Source organism: Eutrigla gurnardus (genome assembly GCF_963514095.1).
Source record: "Eutrigla gurnardus genome assembly, chromosome: 19".
Taxonomy (NCBI): Eukaryota; Metazoa; Chordata; class Actinopteri; order Perciformes; family Triglidae; genus Eutrigla; species Eutrigla gurnardus.
In genome coordinates, this window is record NC_139930.1 from 24,307,534 (window position 1) to 24,323,668 (window position 16,135).

Below are 16,135 nucleotides of genomic sequence, written 5' to 3' on the forward strand. Positions count from 1 at the left end.
TATTTCCAATACACTGTAAAAGCGTTGCTGTGAATTTTATTTACTGGCAGCTGGATACCAGACAAAAAAAGCAACTTGGCGGATACAATCTTCAAATGTATCAATAAGGAAAATAATTTGTTACAGTCCTATGTTAGAGAACTGGCAAATCCATACTCCCACTGAACTGCCTGACACTCAGAGATGAATACTAAATATCAATGTCTAGCAAATCAGTGAATCTCCCAAAATGTCAGGAGGGGCTTTTAGATGGAGATATTTAGCTGTGAGCGTGTTTGTGTGGCGGCAGAGCGGTGGCACCCTGACGGCTGGTATGAGCGCAGGACGCTGACTGACAATGAATGTGGACAGTTGAGCGACTGCGGGGAAGCCCCAGACCAGGGTCGTCGTCTGATGACCTTGTGCTGTCTGCCGTGGAAAGCTGATCTGACAGCACGCGGCTCGAGGCGGCAGACGCACATGTGGGGAGTGCAGATGGCTGCCAGGACGCAGACTGGCTGACGGACAGACTTGGTGTCAGAAGGACCGGAAGGCGTCGGGCCGCTGCAAACGACGCTTTCACGTCAATTAAACAATTAGTGTTCTCTTTGAATCGGCAGTCCGGTGAGCAGTCGAGAGACGGCGACGTATTAGTCAAGTCCCTGCAGTCGGTCAGATTTGAGATGGCCAGGAGTGAGATATTGAACTCCGGAGGGGTTAACCATGACTGTGCCTGCAGATGGCTTTAGACCTGCAGATATGTATCTGTTAGCCTTGTGCTGTGTTATTGGGCTCAACATTAACAGACACTTTGCTCATGAGCTGTCTGAGCTCCAGCAATGGCTTTGATTTCCTGATAGCAATGTAACAAATGTATCACAGAGTTTATCATTTCCTTCCATGAACACCTTCTCCATCTATGAAATGCACTTGAAGTATTGACAATTAAAACTCAGCTTGCTGGGGTTGATGCTATTTTAAGGTGGAATTTACAGGGAAATGTCACGTCACCCTGACCCCCTCTCATATATGACAATTACCCCAATTACCCCAATGAAGCACACTGAATTGAGTCTTCTTTCATGGAAAATACTGTATATGCCAGATTATGCAGGCAACTCAAAACATAGGTTTTTTTTTTCCAAAAGCTGTAGGTATCACCTTTGTTTTCAAGCAAACAGTAAAAACCTGTTGAACCAACAAAGCTCCCTATAACATCCATAACAGCAGTAATAGATGAGAATGGGATGCCAGATGAATAAGGCCACAAATTGTGCTAGAAGAGTAATATATTCAATGAAAACAAAAGATCCATTGTTTGTGCCGTTGGATTGCATCTAATTTTATCATTAAATGGTAGAAATTATTTGGAAGCATCATTAAATGTATTAAATATTCATCAGATGGAAGCAGGGCTGTAGCCCCCTCCATTAAGAAATATTTCCCTGGACACCAAATGTGCATTCTAGTTATTAATTTAACCTTTCAGTTACATTTTCTGTATATTTTTGTGATGCTCAAACAATTCTCCACACTCCCACTGTGACAAAAAACAGTTGATTATAAAGCATATTATTATCTTATGACAAGAAAACTAAAGACCAAACATTTGTTGCTACAGACACATAAATCTTACACACTAGAAAATAACTGTTCCTGTAAAGTGACACGTTTTTCTTATACATCGCTGTTTTCTCTATAAGAAAGATGGACGTATCTTTTTTGTTCACTCCCAACCAGAAAAAAGAAACTAACTGCTGCTGCTGCTACTGCACTCTCTCTCTCCTCCTGTCCACTCTTACCTTGCAACCTTGCACGGCAGCTGGATTCTCACGGTGTCACCAGGTGACACCATAATTGCGGGATCACATATCACAAGAAAATCTCAGCAAGCCAGTGACTGGATTGTTTGTTCAAAGCATCAACGGAGGCTCCCGAAGAGCTATAGATGCTGCAATAGCATCAGTTCTGTCAGAATTGGAGAGTGAAGAGAACGGACACTGAATGCTTTCTTCAATAGAGAAGATGTTTTATGCTCTTTTCCTGACTGATTTTTGTAAATGGTGTCTACATTCACCCATTCACACACTGATAATGTAACTCATTCTCACGCCGATGGCACGGCCTCTGAATGGAGCAGAATAGACAACTGTATTCAATGTGGATGGATGACGTCTTGTTCAATATCAGATCCTCTTAATAAGCCCCTTAATGTGCCGTACCAATGGGTCACTTCCATATACCTCCATATTTTGTGATTCTCTTAAACAGCCTCCACACTGTCAGACTTTCGAATGTGATTGTAGTGAGCAGTGTGTAGGGAACAGTGTTGTATTTACCAGTGTAGGCTAATAGTGGATGGCCAGTCAAAGAGCACTTAACAGCTCCCATGGTCGTCTTTAATCATAGACGAAGAAAGACAAAAGTCCAATCACTGAACTCCTACTTCAGCCACATGAAGAGCTCACAGATGGACTGATCATCATTAAGTGGACGACTCTCTCAACTGCTGTCTTTAAAACACTCACAATCAGGTTTAAAGCGTCATCTCCATCCTCATCATCAGCCTTCTCTTCGTCGTTGTCGTCACATCATCATCACACAGAAGATTAATCCCAAACAATAATAATACAAGGATTTATTGCGCTTCGTCCTCAACCTTGAAAGTAGCCAGTTCCAGGTGGAGTGACCTTTAAGGTAGACTAGCTGTTGCAATTTTAGTGAAAAACCACTCCTCCCAGTGTTCATTGTTTCCTTGGAGAATAAAATGCTAATTAATTTAAATAAAAGGAACAATAATCAACACACTAGCCAGAGTCACAGAACAAAACACAGGAACAAAATCACAGAGCCACAGCTGCTTTTTGACTACAAAGCTCAAGGTCCAGTTAAAATTTGACTACAGGATGTTGTCTGGGACCCTGAAAACAATGGCATTGTACTTCTGACTTCTTTGAAAAAAAAATTTGTTTTGCTATTAATGATGATTTGGTATTATGATTTAAACACAACAGGTTCCTTTTCATCCATGAAAACTATACAGCTGCTTGTTGTTTAAAATATGGGGGGAAATGACTGTTAATGCAGGAAAACAAAACGTTCATCCCCTGTCCTTACAACCTCCGAATACCTGAATTTAAAAGGATATTAAGATTATATATATTAAATAAATTAACTGAAGGCACCAGCATGAAGACACTCTATTATTGCCTTTGTGTTTTTAAGAAGAGTAGATCCTGAATCCATTTCTAGAAGGTTGTCTGGGCGGATCACCTCCCTCCCCGAACTACAATTGGGCTTCTGATAACAGATCTTTTAATATTACTCTCCTCTCCAATATCGGAGGAGTGTGAGGAAGCCAGGCAGGGATATTGAGTGAGAGCTAAGAGTTTCTCCCTTTCGGCTTGGCCAGCCATCAAAACTTATTAGACAGATAAATGAGAGCTGGTCTTGCGTCGGAGCGGGCCTCTTTCTGCGCCCGCGTGTCATTTATATGTCCCCTGAATGCCGGCTCAATCAGATAGCAGCCAGCCTTTCACTGCAGCCACCATCTCTCTGCATCTGTTGACCTGCACTGGCACAGCCGGACTAATGTGGGCTGGCTCGTTGGCACTAAAAAACAGACGTTTCCCTTTCACTTTTCAATGCTTTGTTTGTTCATATTTTTCCTCCAGATAACACTCCTATCTGAGGGTCAGATCTGTATATGTGGCTCTACTACTCTCCAGACACTATTTGCTACTTTGTTTTGTGCCTCAACATTTGTCCTACCACTCCAGCTGATATGTGATGGATTTTGTATCCTCCATGATGTGCAATAATATTAGCAGGGATTACAGCCTGTTTGAGAGACAGAGAATAATAAATATCTTTTTTGTTTACCTCATTCCTGAGTTTGTGCTGAAATGAAGCCCTTAAAAAAAAAAAAAGACATCCGTGACCAGTTTCCTGTATCCCTGGCAATAGGAAGTTCTCTCCAATCACATCTCTGTATACTGTGTCAGGGAAGTGCACTGTTTCCTGCTGTTTTCACTGGCTTCCTCCCACTGGTGTTTTGCACTTGGTCCTGGAAATCAACACAGCTTTTAACCAGCGCTCTTGTCGTGTTCAGTTTTTTTACTACACCGCCATCGGATTTGAATGAGGTAGGTTGCAAATTCTTAGTAGCACTTCCAGACAAACATTGAGTTAGTTGCCGTTTCAAGGCAGGTTTTCTTTACAAGTAGCATATTTCTTCTTGTCTTTCTTATATTTTTCCACTAATGATACGCAGTTAATTTGGTCAATTTTGGTCATGAGCTGAATCTGACTCTCATAGCATCGTTTTCAGCCACGGCAGGCAGCTTAGGAAAAAAGCTCTTAAAACCCACTGCCTGCACCAAACTCCAAACAAAAATGTCTGTTTTTAACACTGGGTAATATAAGCAAAATCCTGGGAATAAAGATGGGAAATTACGACATTTTTCTTTATCTGAAGTTAGAAGCTTCATTTGGAAACACGCAGTGATTGAGAGCCTTTTATTTTACAGAGCATCTGACACTTAAAGCCAGCAGGAGACACCTGCCTCACACTTCTCAGAGTGTGTTCAACATGTGGAAGTAATTTACACCAAACAACACTCTTCCCTGCTGGATCCAAACCTGGCAGCGATGCAGGTTGGTCCTCAGGTGACCAGCAGCACGTCTCTCCAGATCCCGCCCCAGCCTGAGACTGCTGGACTCAGGAACCTGGTGCAGGCCATCGTCAATCCTAAGCGAGGCATGGAGGAACCCCTCCAGACACCGCAGCCCGCCAGGACCTGCAGCTCACCTTCTGGGAAATCATGCTGGAGTTTGGATGCCAGGGTGGCCGTGCTTCTGGTGACTCTGGCTGGAGCTGTAATCCTGCTGCTGCTGTACAAACTCTTACAGCTGAGACACAGGTGTGTACATGTCCCAGAGCAATACGTGATATAACGAACCAATATCCCATGAGATCAAACCCCTTTCTCATCAATCAAACAACTTTGTTGTGATCTAATTGCTATAAACAGATAAAGATTTTGCCGAAGTAATGACGATTGGTAAATAGTCAAAAGTCATATGTTGTTAAATCTGTCCACAAGACGATACGCAAATAACTTTTAAAATGCTTGTTTTGGCAATGTCTGTCCGATCGGCAATGCTGACACTGTTGCTGCTCCATAAACACAGAAAATAACGTACATATGGCAGCAACCTTGTTGTTTGTACCACAGACAGTCGGTCACACCAGCCGCAAATTTGAGCCAGATCGCGTCTTTGCATTGACTTCACGTGTAATTTGGTCGCACTTATAATTTGCGTTGCGTTTGGTGTGAACACCAAATTTGAACTTAGCTTCAGCCTCTCGTATGACTTCTGGTTGCAAAAAACCAAGATGGTGACAATCAAAAACCAAGATACAGTCTATTGTTTGAGTCAAGGAAAACCAACTTGCTGCTGGCTTGTGTCACCTTGCTTTGTGTTGTGTCCTGCAGGCTAAGGGTGGCCAGGGCAAGGCACGCACTAGAGTACTACAGCTTCTACCACACAGCAACCTACACGCTCAAACACTCTGCTTCCTGTCAGGAGCTGCCAGCCAAGAACGGGACGGTCCCCGAAGCTACACCACCTGTCCAAACTGTCACCCCGGTGACACCCACCGTCATCACCCCGCTTCCTCCCCCGCCACTGCCTTCTCCACCCCCACTGCCACTCCCCCCACCTCCTGTCCTGCCTCCACCACTGCTCCACACTCCCACACCTCCTGTCCTGGCCTGTCCTCTAGCCCTGCCTGCAATCCACACCACCCCGCCCAGCCCTCACCTGTCGTGGGGCGCCTGCTCGGATGCAGACGTGTACTCCCGGATCGGTGCTTTCAGGCCCTCCAGGCTCTCCAGCCTGTCCAACCATTCGAAAGTCATTCTTTTTGAACACTCGTCTCTCTGACTGGAGATGTCAAAATGGGGGAAGACAGCAGTGACCAAAAACACTTCTGACGGACCCATAATCACCCAGGAATATTCAAGTTTTGATGACTGTATCCTTTACATACGCAGTATGCTGCGTACTATCCTCCCTTCCCCTGCCAGCCTTTGGAGAGTGGGGTTGTTTCTTAATCCAGACTTGTGATGGTCCAGCACTGTGTGAGGGTCCCACTGTGGGTCTTTCTCTCCCAAAATAACTTTTACAACCTCACATCTATTGTGAACCTCGTTTTGGAGGTAAATGAGAAAGTTAAACTTGAAGAAAGGTTGATTTTGAATGCACTGTCTCATCATCATGTCTGGTTTGTCTTTTGGTATTGAAAACTTTACAGACACTGTCAACATTAAGACATTGGGGGAACAATGAAGCTTATTAAGGCATCAGGTTTGGATGACTATGTAGACACATTTCTGCCTTTGAGATTTTCAAATTTAGAATTAGCATTTTGGTTAAAGAGTTTATTGTAAAGCAGTAAAAAGCGAAATCATCATCAGACAGTCAAGATTACATTTCAGTCAATGCATTTCACCTCTTACTCTCCACACGGACTGTTCACCTGCATTCAAAGCTGCTCAAACACGATTGGTCAACACTACTCTGAATATGGTGGTTCATATGGCACCTGGGGCTTTAACGTCTTGTGTGTAAAGACTACGAGGATGAAGTGAATAGATACTAATCTTCATCATTGTTTGTTTAAGTTTGGATCAAAGATCAAGTAACCTCCACCGTGTAACCTTCAAATTAGAGTACACAAGGTTCTCTAGAGAACTTGAACCACAATACAGTTCTTGCTGGGAAGTATGTTAATTAGCTAACAACGTTTTTAACATCTTAATTTGATGAATACAATGATCAGTTGTCGTCTCATTATTTTGAAGGAATAGTTTGGATTCTGGAGGAGATTTAAATGAGAAGAGATTAGATGTGAAGGCAGTTGCCAGGCAACCAACGGGGGACTCCAGGAAGTTACTGGTCATGGTCAAACAACAGCTCGGTGCATAACCACATGTAAATTGGCAAATAACAGTTTTATACTTTGGTTGTTGTTGCCAGAGAGTTGACAGAGAGAGGCAACCTGTTGCAGGATTGTATGAGAGTTCAATCTTCTCATGTAATTCTCCACCAGGAAGCAAATTTACCAAAACAAGACTAAACTGCTGAAGAGAAACCCTGAAAGGGCTCTTGAAAGCGACAATCATATCTAATTACAAAGTAAGAGTAAGTGATGGAAAATGAATGATGAATTACTGAATATATGATTATTACACAAGGCACTGTGAGAGAAACCTGATATAAAGTTATTATGGTGTGAACTAAAAAACAAAAGTTAACTGAACTTTCTGACCAAATACATTAACTGTGAGAGAGTGTGGTCTGTTTTATTCCCTAATTTATTATTTAATGATGAACATTTTTATTCCTAAAATACAACATCTTCCTTTTGACAGTGTACTTGTTGAGAGCTGTTGTTTCCCCAAATGGGAGGCATTTCCTTGGCCAGTTTTCCATGGTGTGGTCCCTCCCTGTTTCACACCATTGTCTTTGCTTCCTCTGAGTCTCTCTCTTTGTAGCTCTTACTTTGCATTTCCCTCACTTACACTCCTATATTATGACTCTGAAGATGCCTTTTTATTCAAACACATGTCACAATTTCAGACACAAGTTTCAAATTGTCCATCTGTCTCTTTAACACATTCAACATCATAGTATAGCGACGCTGTAATTAGTTCAGCAACATCTGAATGAATTGTTCCTGCGTGACCAGACTAAGATATTTTCAGATGAGCATAGATGGATCGTTGTCCGCGGTAGCCCTGTCAACCCGCAGGTAACATCCGTCTGTTGTTGAGCATCCACCTGGGCCCGAACCAGCTTTTAAGATATATTTTCCTTTCAATATTTAACAATGTTTTCCCGACAGGCCTCTCATTTATAATTCATCGGTAGTTTGTAAATTCATGAGGGAAGCCGTTTGAGTTGATGCTTGTTTGTTGCTGCTGAAAACCCGAGACCTTGTGTGCCTTGCCTCCTTTGTCTTTTATCTAAGACTTTTATCTAAGTGTGGCCGCCGTCTCCATACTAAAAGCCAGTTAATTCAATCTGTGCATGTACCGCAGCGTTGTCTCTTAATTGGTTGTAAGCTGAGCAGGAAAGACATTTGTAACAATATACCGCTGCTGCAATTAAATAAATGAATGGTAGGTCATGCGAGGATGATTATGAATTCTGTTCTGGATCTGATTTATATTAATTCAAGGTTTTCATCTCAAAATGTTATTTATGCATTTTAGAATGTGAAATGCTTCACACAGCAGTAAAAAGGCCGCTGTCATCGTATCGGTTATTGCGTGCAAATTTAATCTTTTATTTCATATTGATTTTTTTCTCTTTAAGAATAGGTTGGGATGTCAATTTTCTGTTTTTTGGGCACATTTAAGGCAGTAGCTCATATCCTACAGCCGTCTTGTCAAGCTGTGATGAAATAGTGCACTAGAAGTGCAAAGTTACATCAAATTGAAGTGCTCAATCCAAGAACCTCTAAGCTGTACTTGAATAGATCAACTGAACTTAGTTACATTCCACCACTGCTAGAACGAGAGGAACTTCATAGATTTGGCCTCTTCATTTTCCTCTCAATGCGCACCAGAATGATGTATTCAACCTTAAAATGTACAAAATGATCATCACCCACCAGTCTCACAAAATCCTGCGCATGGTTGACAGTCTGCTGGCTCATAGATCTGTCCCTGACTCCCTGTAAATGACTCTTTATCCCAGAAGCCCTTGACTCAAATTGCACATTCCTGCTAATTGCATCCGCTTCTCATGTCCGCGGCGACAGTGAGAGGAAATGGTCATCTTTCCAGTTGCCCTCAGTGTCGTCACCTCTGCATGCTGAACCAAGTCCTTAACTTGTAAAACAGGGGAGGCAAGTGTGGTGAGGTGGAGACTAATCATCTTCTGATGACTTCAATTAAAAACAGAATGTAGGTTGTTTAATCATTTTGTCTATTCAGGAGAAGAGCTTCCTTTCAAACTATATACAATGTTCATGTTAAATGTCAATAAATGTTGAGATGCACAACCAGATATTGTCTTATTTTCTCATAATAATAATAATAAAAATAGTACTTTTTATAAATGCATAAACCCACTAATTAATCTCTCTCCTGACGCATTATAAGATAAAACGATTTTAAGAATCCAGACCTAAATGTAATGACGTCACTATATTCACATAATCCTCACAACAAGGCAAGGCAGATCTCAGATATGGGTGGAATCATGCAGTCAAAATCTTTGAATTTTGAACAACAAAAATAGACGTCCAACATCAGAATGTCACATAGTGTCTTTCCCGACAGATTCAAGAGATAGATGGAAAATGTCCCGACTCCATCCATCATTAATAACTTTCAGTGAGGACATCTGGAAATTGCTCTGCCACGCGACACACCTCGCCCCTGTTTTTACAAATGATCCTGCTTTCAGCGTTTTAAAATGAGTGGTGGGAGTTTAACATTACAAATCTAGACCATAATGAATGAACAAATCGACTGTGGGATGGATGGTCACTGTATTCATTTGTCTGCATTAGATACATAGTCCAACAAGATGACAACTTTTAAGCCCCACTAGAGTCCCCTAGAGGCTGCAATATTCATTACACCCATGATTAATGGGTACTATATGTTGGATATGAAAAACATACTGATGATTTAACTGCTCTATAGGCGTGTTCGGCAAATTCATGAGATGATTATTTATAAAATCAGTGGTAAGGGACGCGTGGACACTCATTTGCCCAAGACGGTGCAAATTGACACATTAACACAATAAAAAAAATGTTTCATCAGCTAAAATATTGGTTCTGCTCTCAATGCTTTATAACTCCAATTCATTAATATACAAAAGAGCGAAGATGGAGGAAAATAACGCTAATTGGAGTTATGCAATATAAAAAAGTAAAACAATAAAACACCGTTGTAATGATGAATTCGGCATAAATTGCATGTGTTTTATGCCTTTTCATTTGCAACTCCCTTTTGACTCTCAATCAGACCAACTGATGAAGTTGTTTGGAACTTTTATCTTCTTGTGCTTAAATCACCTTGAGAAGAGGAAGAACACCTGCAGAAGGTAAAAAACACCAAGACAATAAACAATGAGCCTCTGCTTGATGCATCACTGACACCTGCAAAGGTTAGGTAGGGTTTAGGAGCCACAAAAGGGAACATGATTTAAGATTTGGACTGGAAAGAGGAGGGAAAGCAGCTTCTGAATTAACAAAAAACATTGAACAATAAACAAAAATCAAAATAATGAAGCCAGTGAACCATACTTGCCTTACTTCACCACAGTTGAAATGAAGGACCCCAAACCGCCCCTTGGTGAAGTTAATTTAATAAAGATGCAAACGCGACCAGTCGTGGCTTCTTTATTTTTGGAAGAACCCTGCGAAGCATCACACAGCAGAGCCTTCACTGACTTGTTTGTAGCTCCAGGACTAGACTAGCAACCACGTCATATACCATCCCATCAATACAACAAGTTACACTTTCAAAACCACATCAATTACATCAAGTTTGCAGAGTTACTTAAAGATATGAATTGTGTTTTAGAGGAGCAAAGTATTAATCATTTTTGATCATTTTTTATTAGAGCCTTTATTCTCTCTATGTATTGAATTATTTTTTGTCGTTCCCCCTATAATGATAAAATACATATAATTACTATTTTAAATGTTAATATTGTTAGGAGAATCATCTGCCACTCCACTCTGCTTTTTTTTCTTTAAGCTTGTTAACAACAACAGTTCTAAGAAGAATACAAAAAAAAAAGACACGGCGGGTTGATCCCTGTGAGGCTGTGGAAGCCCGTAACATAATTCCTCTGACAGCAGAATGCCATCGGCGCCTCTGCGAGGGGAAAATGACTGAACAGTTCAAGAGTGTATGGATGAAATGGAATCCACACTCTTCACCTCCTCCAGTACGCAGGCTGATTCACAGCTAAGGGCACTCGGCAGCCGTCTCGGAGGAAACCTGGGCAACACCTCCAAGTGTTTTCCCTGTTATTTAGTGGTGTAAACAACTGCATTCTCAATACAGTTAAACAGCAATTAATTAACAAAAACAGATGAGCAGCCTGTATCATTCAGCAATATGTCAGTTTTCCCGCATTGAGTCAGTCTACTGGTGTGAGTCGACCTACATTCTGATCACATTCACGGTTAATGAACGACTCACAGATGAAGAACAGACTGAGACTGTCTTCAGAAAAATAAATACGCCAATACGTCTCAGTCTCATTACAACAGATCGCAGTGGATCTACGAGACTCGAAACATTCGTCACATGCATTTTGGAACCGAAGTCAAGTCAAGTGGGCCAGATTTGACACTTTGTCGGTCCAGACGGGCTTTAGAAGTTTAAGAATCGTGCTAATTTCAGGTGACTTCATGGAATTTGAAAGGTTTAACGCACTTAATGTTTGTCCTTAAGCTGTTGCTCTCTGTTGTTTTGAGAAATTATGTTTTGAAATGTCACTTGTCAAAAGAACAAATGTAACTGACAAATACTTTTGTCTGGAGGGAATAAAACTTCAGACAGCATAAAAATTATGTTGTGGGGGAGAAATGCATCAATATGGAATTTGATGTTTTTAGTTTTAGTTTTTGTCTCAGTGTGACAGTTAATAATAATATGGCACCATACTGCAGGGGAATAAGCATTGTTTGACTAATAAACACAATCTGGAAGTCTGAAAATGATCTTTGTAACTGATTTCTCTGTGATGTTGGAGAATTTACAGACGGTGTGAGCAGACAGGCTCAGTGCAATGCTCACTTCTTACACTGAAGTCACATATTTAATCCGCACGAAAAAAAAGGTGATTTATCACGACAATGGGAAAACTGAGGAACAAGTGAAAGCTGTCATCCTGTCAGTGAACCTATAAGATGTTATCACAAAATGGTTCACATCATTCATTGGTATCGCTTAAACACTTCATTTGAGAGCACAGTATATTAAACTATGCACACATTTTTTTCTGTGACACCTTTAACCTTTTTACAATGAAGGTTGCTAAAACCCTGTATGTCCCAGAATAAAAGCATGAAGATATCAGCCTTATTATTTAACCTGTGACCTTTTAGCAGGACAGCACTCAAAGTGTCGTTCAAAGCCACAGAATGTTATTTTAAGTGGACATCCCAATGTGCCCAATGGTGCCAAATATGTAATTTTTCCATTTGTGGCCAAAATTATAACATGGAGTCTGTGGTTTTAATATTTCATTGAGAAATAGAAGATATGTAACAGGATAACAGTCATTATAATATTATATAATAAATATAATATAATTATATTTTATTATAATACGGTAATGCGTAGTAAAGGGAAAAACCAACTTTAAAAAAATGATGTCACTCTTTTTGAGGAGGGTTGCCGGACAAAGAGCTAGTGTACAGCAGTCACTGTGTAACACTGTAAGCCAAGTAAAAGAATAAAAACCACACCTGCTTATTGTCTGCGGTCGCTGCCAGCTGTTGGCCCCTCACACGCACCTCTGTATTGCTGCGTCGCAGCCGGCCTTTGATCAGGTAATTGCCCCTTCGGCCCCCGGAGTTGCAGCCACCATACGTCGCTATGGCGACCACCTCTCGAGCATCCATCTGTATGCCCCCTTCACCGCCTTTTTAAGATAGACTTATATGCTATGAGGCTGTGATTGATGGAGGGAAAGTGCAAAGGCAACCACAAAAAGCACCCGACCACTTCAACAGCAACCTTTTGAAGATTGCTCGTGTCTGTTGACTTTCTGTCTGTCTGTCTGTCTGTTACCCCACCGCCCTCCCCCAGAATGACGAAATGCTTTTTTTCAAATGTAATAAGGATCATATTTGTTTCAAAATCATCCCTGAGATAGCAGCAGATCCGCACATGCATGTTATGAGAGGATCAGAGTGCGGGTGCTGCTCAGGGGGGACACTCCGGGGCTCAAGGTGTTGTTTGAAGACACGTTGAGGAGGGTGACAGACTTCTGTTGCTGCAGATCCAATTCTATGAAGAATTTAAGATGATATAACTATAAGGGCCCACTGTGGTTTATTTAAATTCACAAATACAACACAAGGATTAACCTCTTCATCTTCCCTTCAAGTAACGCCAATTCTTTCCATGCACACCTTTCCATCCAATTGACATATTGTAGCTGTATTGAGCTTCAGTTTTAGATTATTTCCTCCCCAAAATTGGGCTTGAAATATTTGATATGTTAGAACAATCACGTTGCGTTGGTTTAATCAATGCTTACCTGCATGACTTTGAGCTTGTAGCCGCCCCACCAATAGATCAATGGGGGTGAAGAGGTTAATAAAAATCCACATGTGGAAGCAACAAGGCCACATCCGTCACTCTTGACAGTTGCCACAGGAAAAAAAAGAAGTGTCACATTGTGGGCCTTGCTTGAGAGCAATGCCGTGGTGATGGCCAGATTTTCAATGCCATAATTTCGTTCCACATCCATAAGGACGTGGGTGACAATCATGTGCAAAGAAAGAAGAGCAATCCGGAAGAATCACAGACATCGAATAAAAGATTTAAGATTAAAGTTGTAGGTTTTTTTTCATATTTATATGCAGATCTTGAACGGCCTATTCTTTTAATGAGACGATATATTGAATGGATGGAGGAGCTTTGGAATGTGACAAATACGCCTGCCAGGTGCTGCTGCTTTGGATCCTTAATTTGTCAGTTTCTAATTAGCACATTTACAGTATTATGTATTTGAACACGTAGAGTGAAATGTAATGGCAGAGTCGGGCTGCAACTTAGTCATTGTCTATAAATATCTTTATTTCAATCGATGGACTGTGACTTTGGCTGTCAAATTTAGTTCGAAAATAATGAAAAATACTTCCCAAGAGCCCACTGTGACGTCATCGAATGTCTCACATTTTCTGACCTACACTCCCTAATCCAAAGATACTCTCAATGTACACTCATGGAAAAGACATTTTAACTGATTGATTAACCGATTATCGAAACATTCATCGGATCAAGTTCTGAGTATGAGACAGGTTTTCTTTCCCCCCTCATTTTGTCACATATATATATATATATATATATATATATATATATATATATATATATATATATATATATATATATATATATATATATATATATGTATATATATATATATATATATATATATATATATATATATATATATATATATATATATATATATATATATAATTAACAGATCTTTAAAAAAAGTAGCCTATACATTTTAAAATCACGACTTCTGAGGAATGATGAAAAAGATATCTCTTTATTGAGCATTACAGGATGAGGAACAGCTTCAATCCAACGATCACAGCTTTATTACTTATATGCATATACGGACATCTGTGGGAATATTTCAGTACTGATGACGATGGTGATGATCAATAGTAATAATCATTATGAGCCCTCTTTTCAGCTTTAGCATTCTGTACTCAGAACAATCTCTTTGTGCCGCTTTTATAGGCTTGTTGGGGTTTTTTAGAGGTGCGCCTCTTTTCACCTGCTTGAGCGTTTACGGTCTGCAGAAATGACACTTGATTATTTTCTTGAAAGCGCTCTGGAAGTCTTTGTTGAAGTACGCGTAAATGATGGGGTTGAGTAAAGAGTTGGAGTAGCCCAGCCAGTTAAAGACATCCTCCAGCCAGCGGGGCATGTAGCACGACCTCTGGCAAAAAGGCATGACCAGGGCGACGATGAAGAAGGGCAGCCAGCAGAGGATGAAGGTGCCCATGATGATGCCCAGGGTCTTCACCGTTTTGCGTTCCCGCGCCATCGCGATCTTCCTCTTCGCCTCCGTCGCCTTCTCGTGCCTGCTCTCGAACAGCGGCACGGAGCTCGGCGTGTTGGGCAGCGGCAGGTTGCCCTTGGAGTTGCTGTGAACTTCGATGATCTCCAGAGACTCGCCGTCCTCCGCGTGTTTCACCGCGCCGTTGGCGCTCGGCAGCGGCCGGGGCTCCACGCTCCTTTTCCAGGACTTGGCCTGCGCGTCTCCGGGAGACTTCTTGTGGAACAGGGCGGGGGACAACGCCAAGCAGGAGTCGGACACTTTCTTCTTCTCCGTTTTACGCACCGTCCTCCTGATGCGAAACCTGGCAGCTTTGAATATCCGCCCGTATAAAACCAGCATTAGCGTCAGCGGGATGTAAAAAGCCCCGAAGGTTGAGTATATTGTGTACCAGGGGTCTTGCCTGATCTTACACTGCTTGGGGTTCGCCCTGTTCTCTGCCATGCTGCTGGGCTGCGAGCGCATGATTAACATCGGCGGCACCGAGATGGAGAATCCGACGAGCCAGGTGACGCTGATGAGGACGGCGGCTCTCCGCGGCGTCCTCTTCTTCATGTACTCTATGGGCTCGGTTATCGCCCAGTACCTGTCCAGCGCGATGGCGCACAGGTGCAGGATGGACGACGTGCAGCACAGCACGTCCAGGGAGATGAAGATGTCACACGGAATCTCCCCGAGTGTCCACCGGTTCAACACCTGGTAGAGCGCCGCCATGGGCAGCACCAGCACGGACACCGTCAGGTCGGTGACAGCCAGAGAGCCGATCAGGTAGTTGGCCACATTCTGGAGAGAGCGCTCCAAGGCGATGGCTGCAACGACGCACAGGTTCCCAAATATTGCGCACAGAATGAGCGCGCCAAGCAGGAACGAGGTGACCACTTGATAACTCAGCTTCACCTCCTCGTCTTCGGGTTTGGGGGTTTTGCTGGATGAGTTGTCAAACTGCGCCCAGGCCGTGGTGTTGTTTGTGTCCTCCATTGTCGGTGAACTCGGAAGTGTGTTTGGAGAGCCTCCGTTACTCGGCGGGGAGCCTGGCGCGCATCACACAGCTGCACCTCCAAGAGCGCATAGTGGACTGTTGGACCGTCTCGTGCAGCAGAGAGAGTATGAACTGCGAGTGTCGGCTGCTGACGGAGAATGACACTGCGTATTTATACCAGTGATGGAAAATGCGTCATTTGTCTTTGAGGATGTAACGGAGTGGCAGTTTGAGTCTGTGTGTAGTCGACAGCCAAGGCCGTGAAGATGGAGGAGTTATGAAATAGACATGTTTAAAAACTTTAAAATATGTTAATTTATGTAT

General features: G+C 42.1%; 2 protein-coding genes across 2 annotated transcripts; one reads left to right on the forward strand and one right to left on the reverse strand.

Moving 5' to 3' along the window:
• Positions 1–4,040: 4,040 nt before the first annotated feature.
• LOC311029979 (uncharacterized protein) lies at positions 4,041–9,134 on the forward strand. Its single transcript, XM_084035417.1, has 3 exons — positions 4,041–4,124; positions 4,509–4,901; positions 5,478–9,134. The coding sequence occupies exons 2-3, from the start codon at positions 4,630–4,632 to the stop codon at positions 5,926–5,928; spliced, it is 723 nt and encodes a 240-aa protein (XP_083891543.1). The 5' UTR covers positions 4,041–4,124; positions 4,509–4,629; the 3' UTR covers positions 5,929–9,134.
• A 5,230-nt stretch (positions 9,135–14,364) lies between these two features.
• Positions 14,365–15,887, reverse strand: htr1ab (5-hydroxytryptamine (serotonin) receptor 1A b). Its single transcript, XM_084034850.1, has one exon. It carries the CDS (start codon positions 15,808–15,810, stop codon positions 14,560–14,562), a length of 1,251 nt encoding a protein of 416 aa, XP_083890976.1. The 5' UTR covers positions 15,811–15,887; the 3' UTR covers positions 14,365–14,559.
• Between the last annotated feature and the right edge of the window lie 248 nt (positions 15,888–16,135).

Bases quoted from the DNA above. Each gene is read 5' to 3' on its own strand.
- LOC311029979 (XM_084035417.1), top strand. From the start codon at position 4,630: ATGCAGGTTGGTCCTCAGGTGACCAGCAGCACGTCTCTCCAGATCCCG. The intron at 4,902-5,477 runs GTGTGTACATGT...TGTGTCCTGCAG, and splicing joins CTCTTACAGCTGAGACACAG to GCTAAGGGTGGCCAGGGCAA.
- htr1ab (XM_084034850.1), bottom strand. From the start codon at position 15,810: ATGGAGGACACAAACAACACCACGGCCTGGGCGCAGTTTGACAACTCA.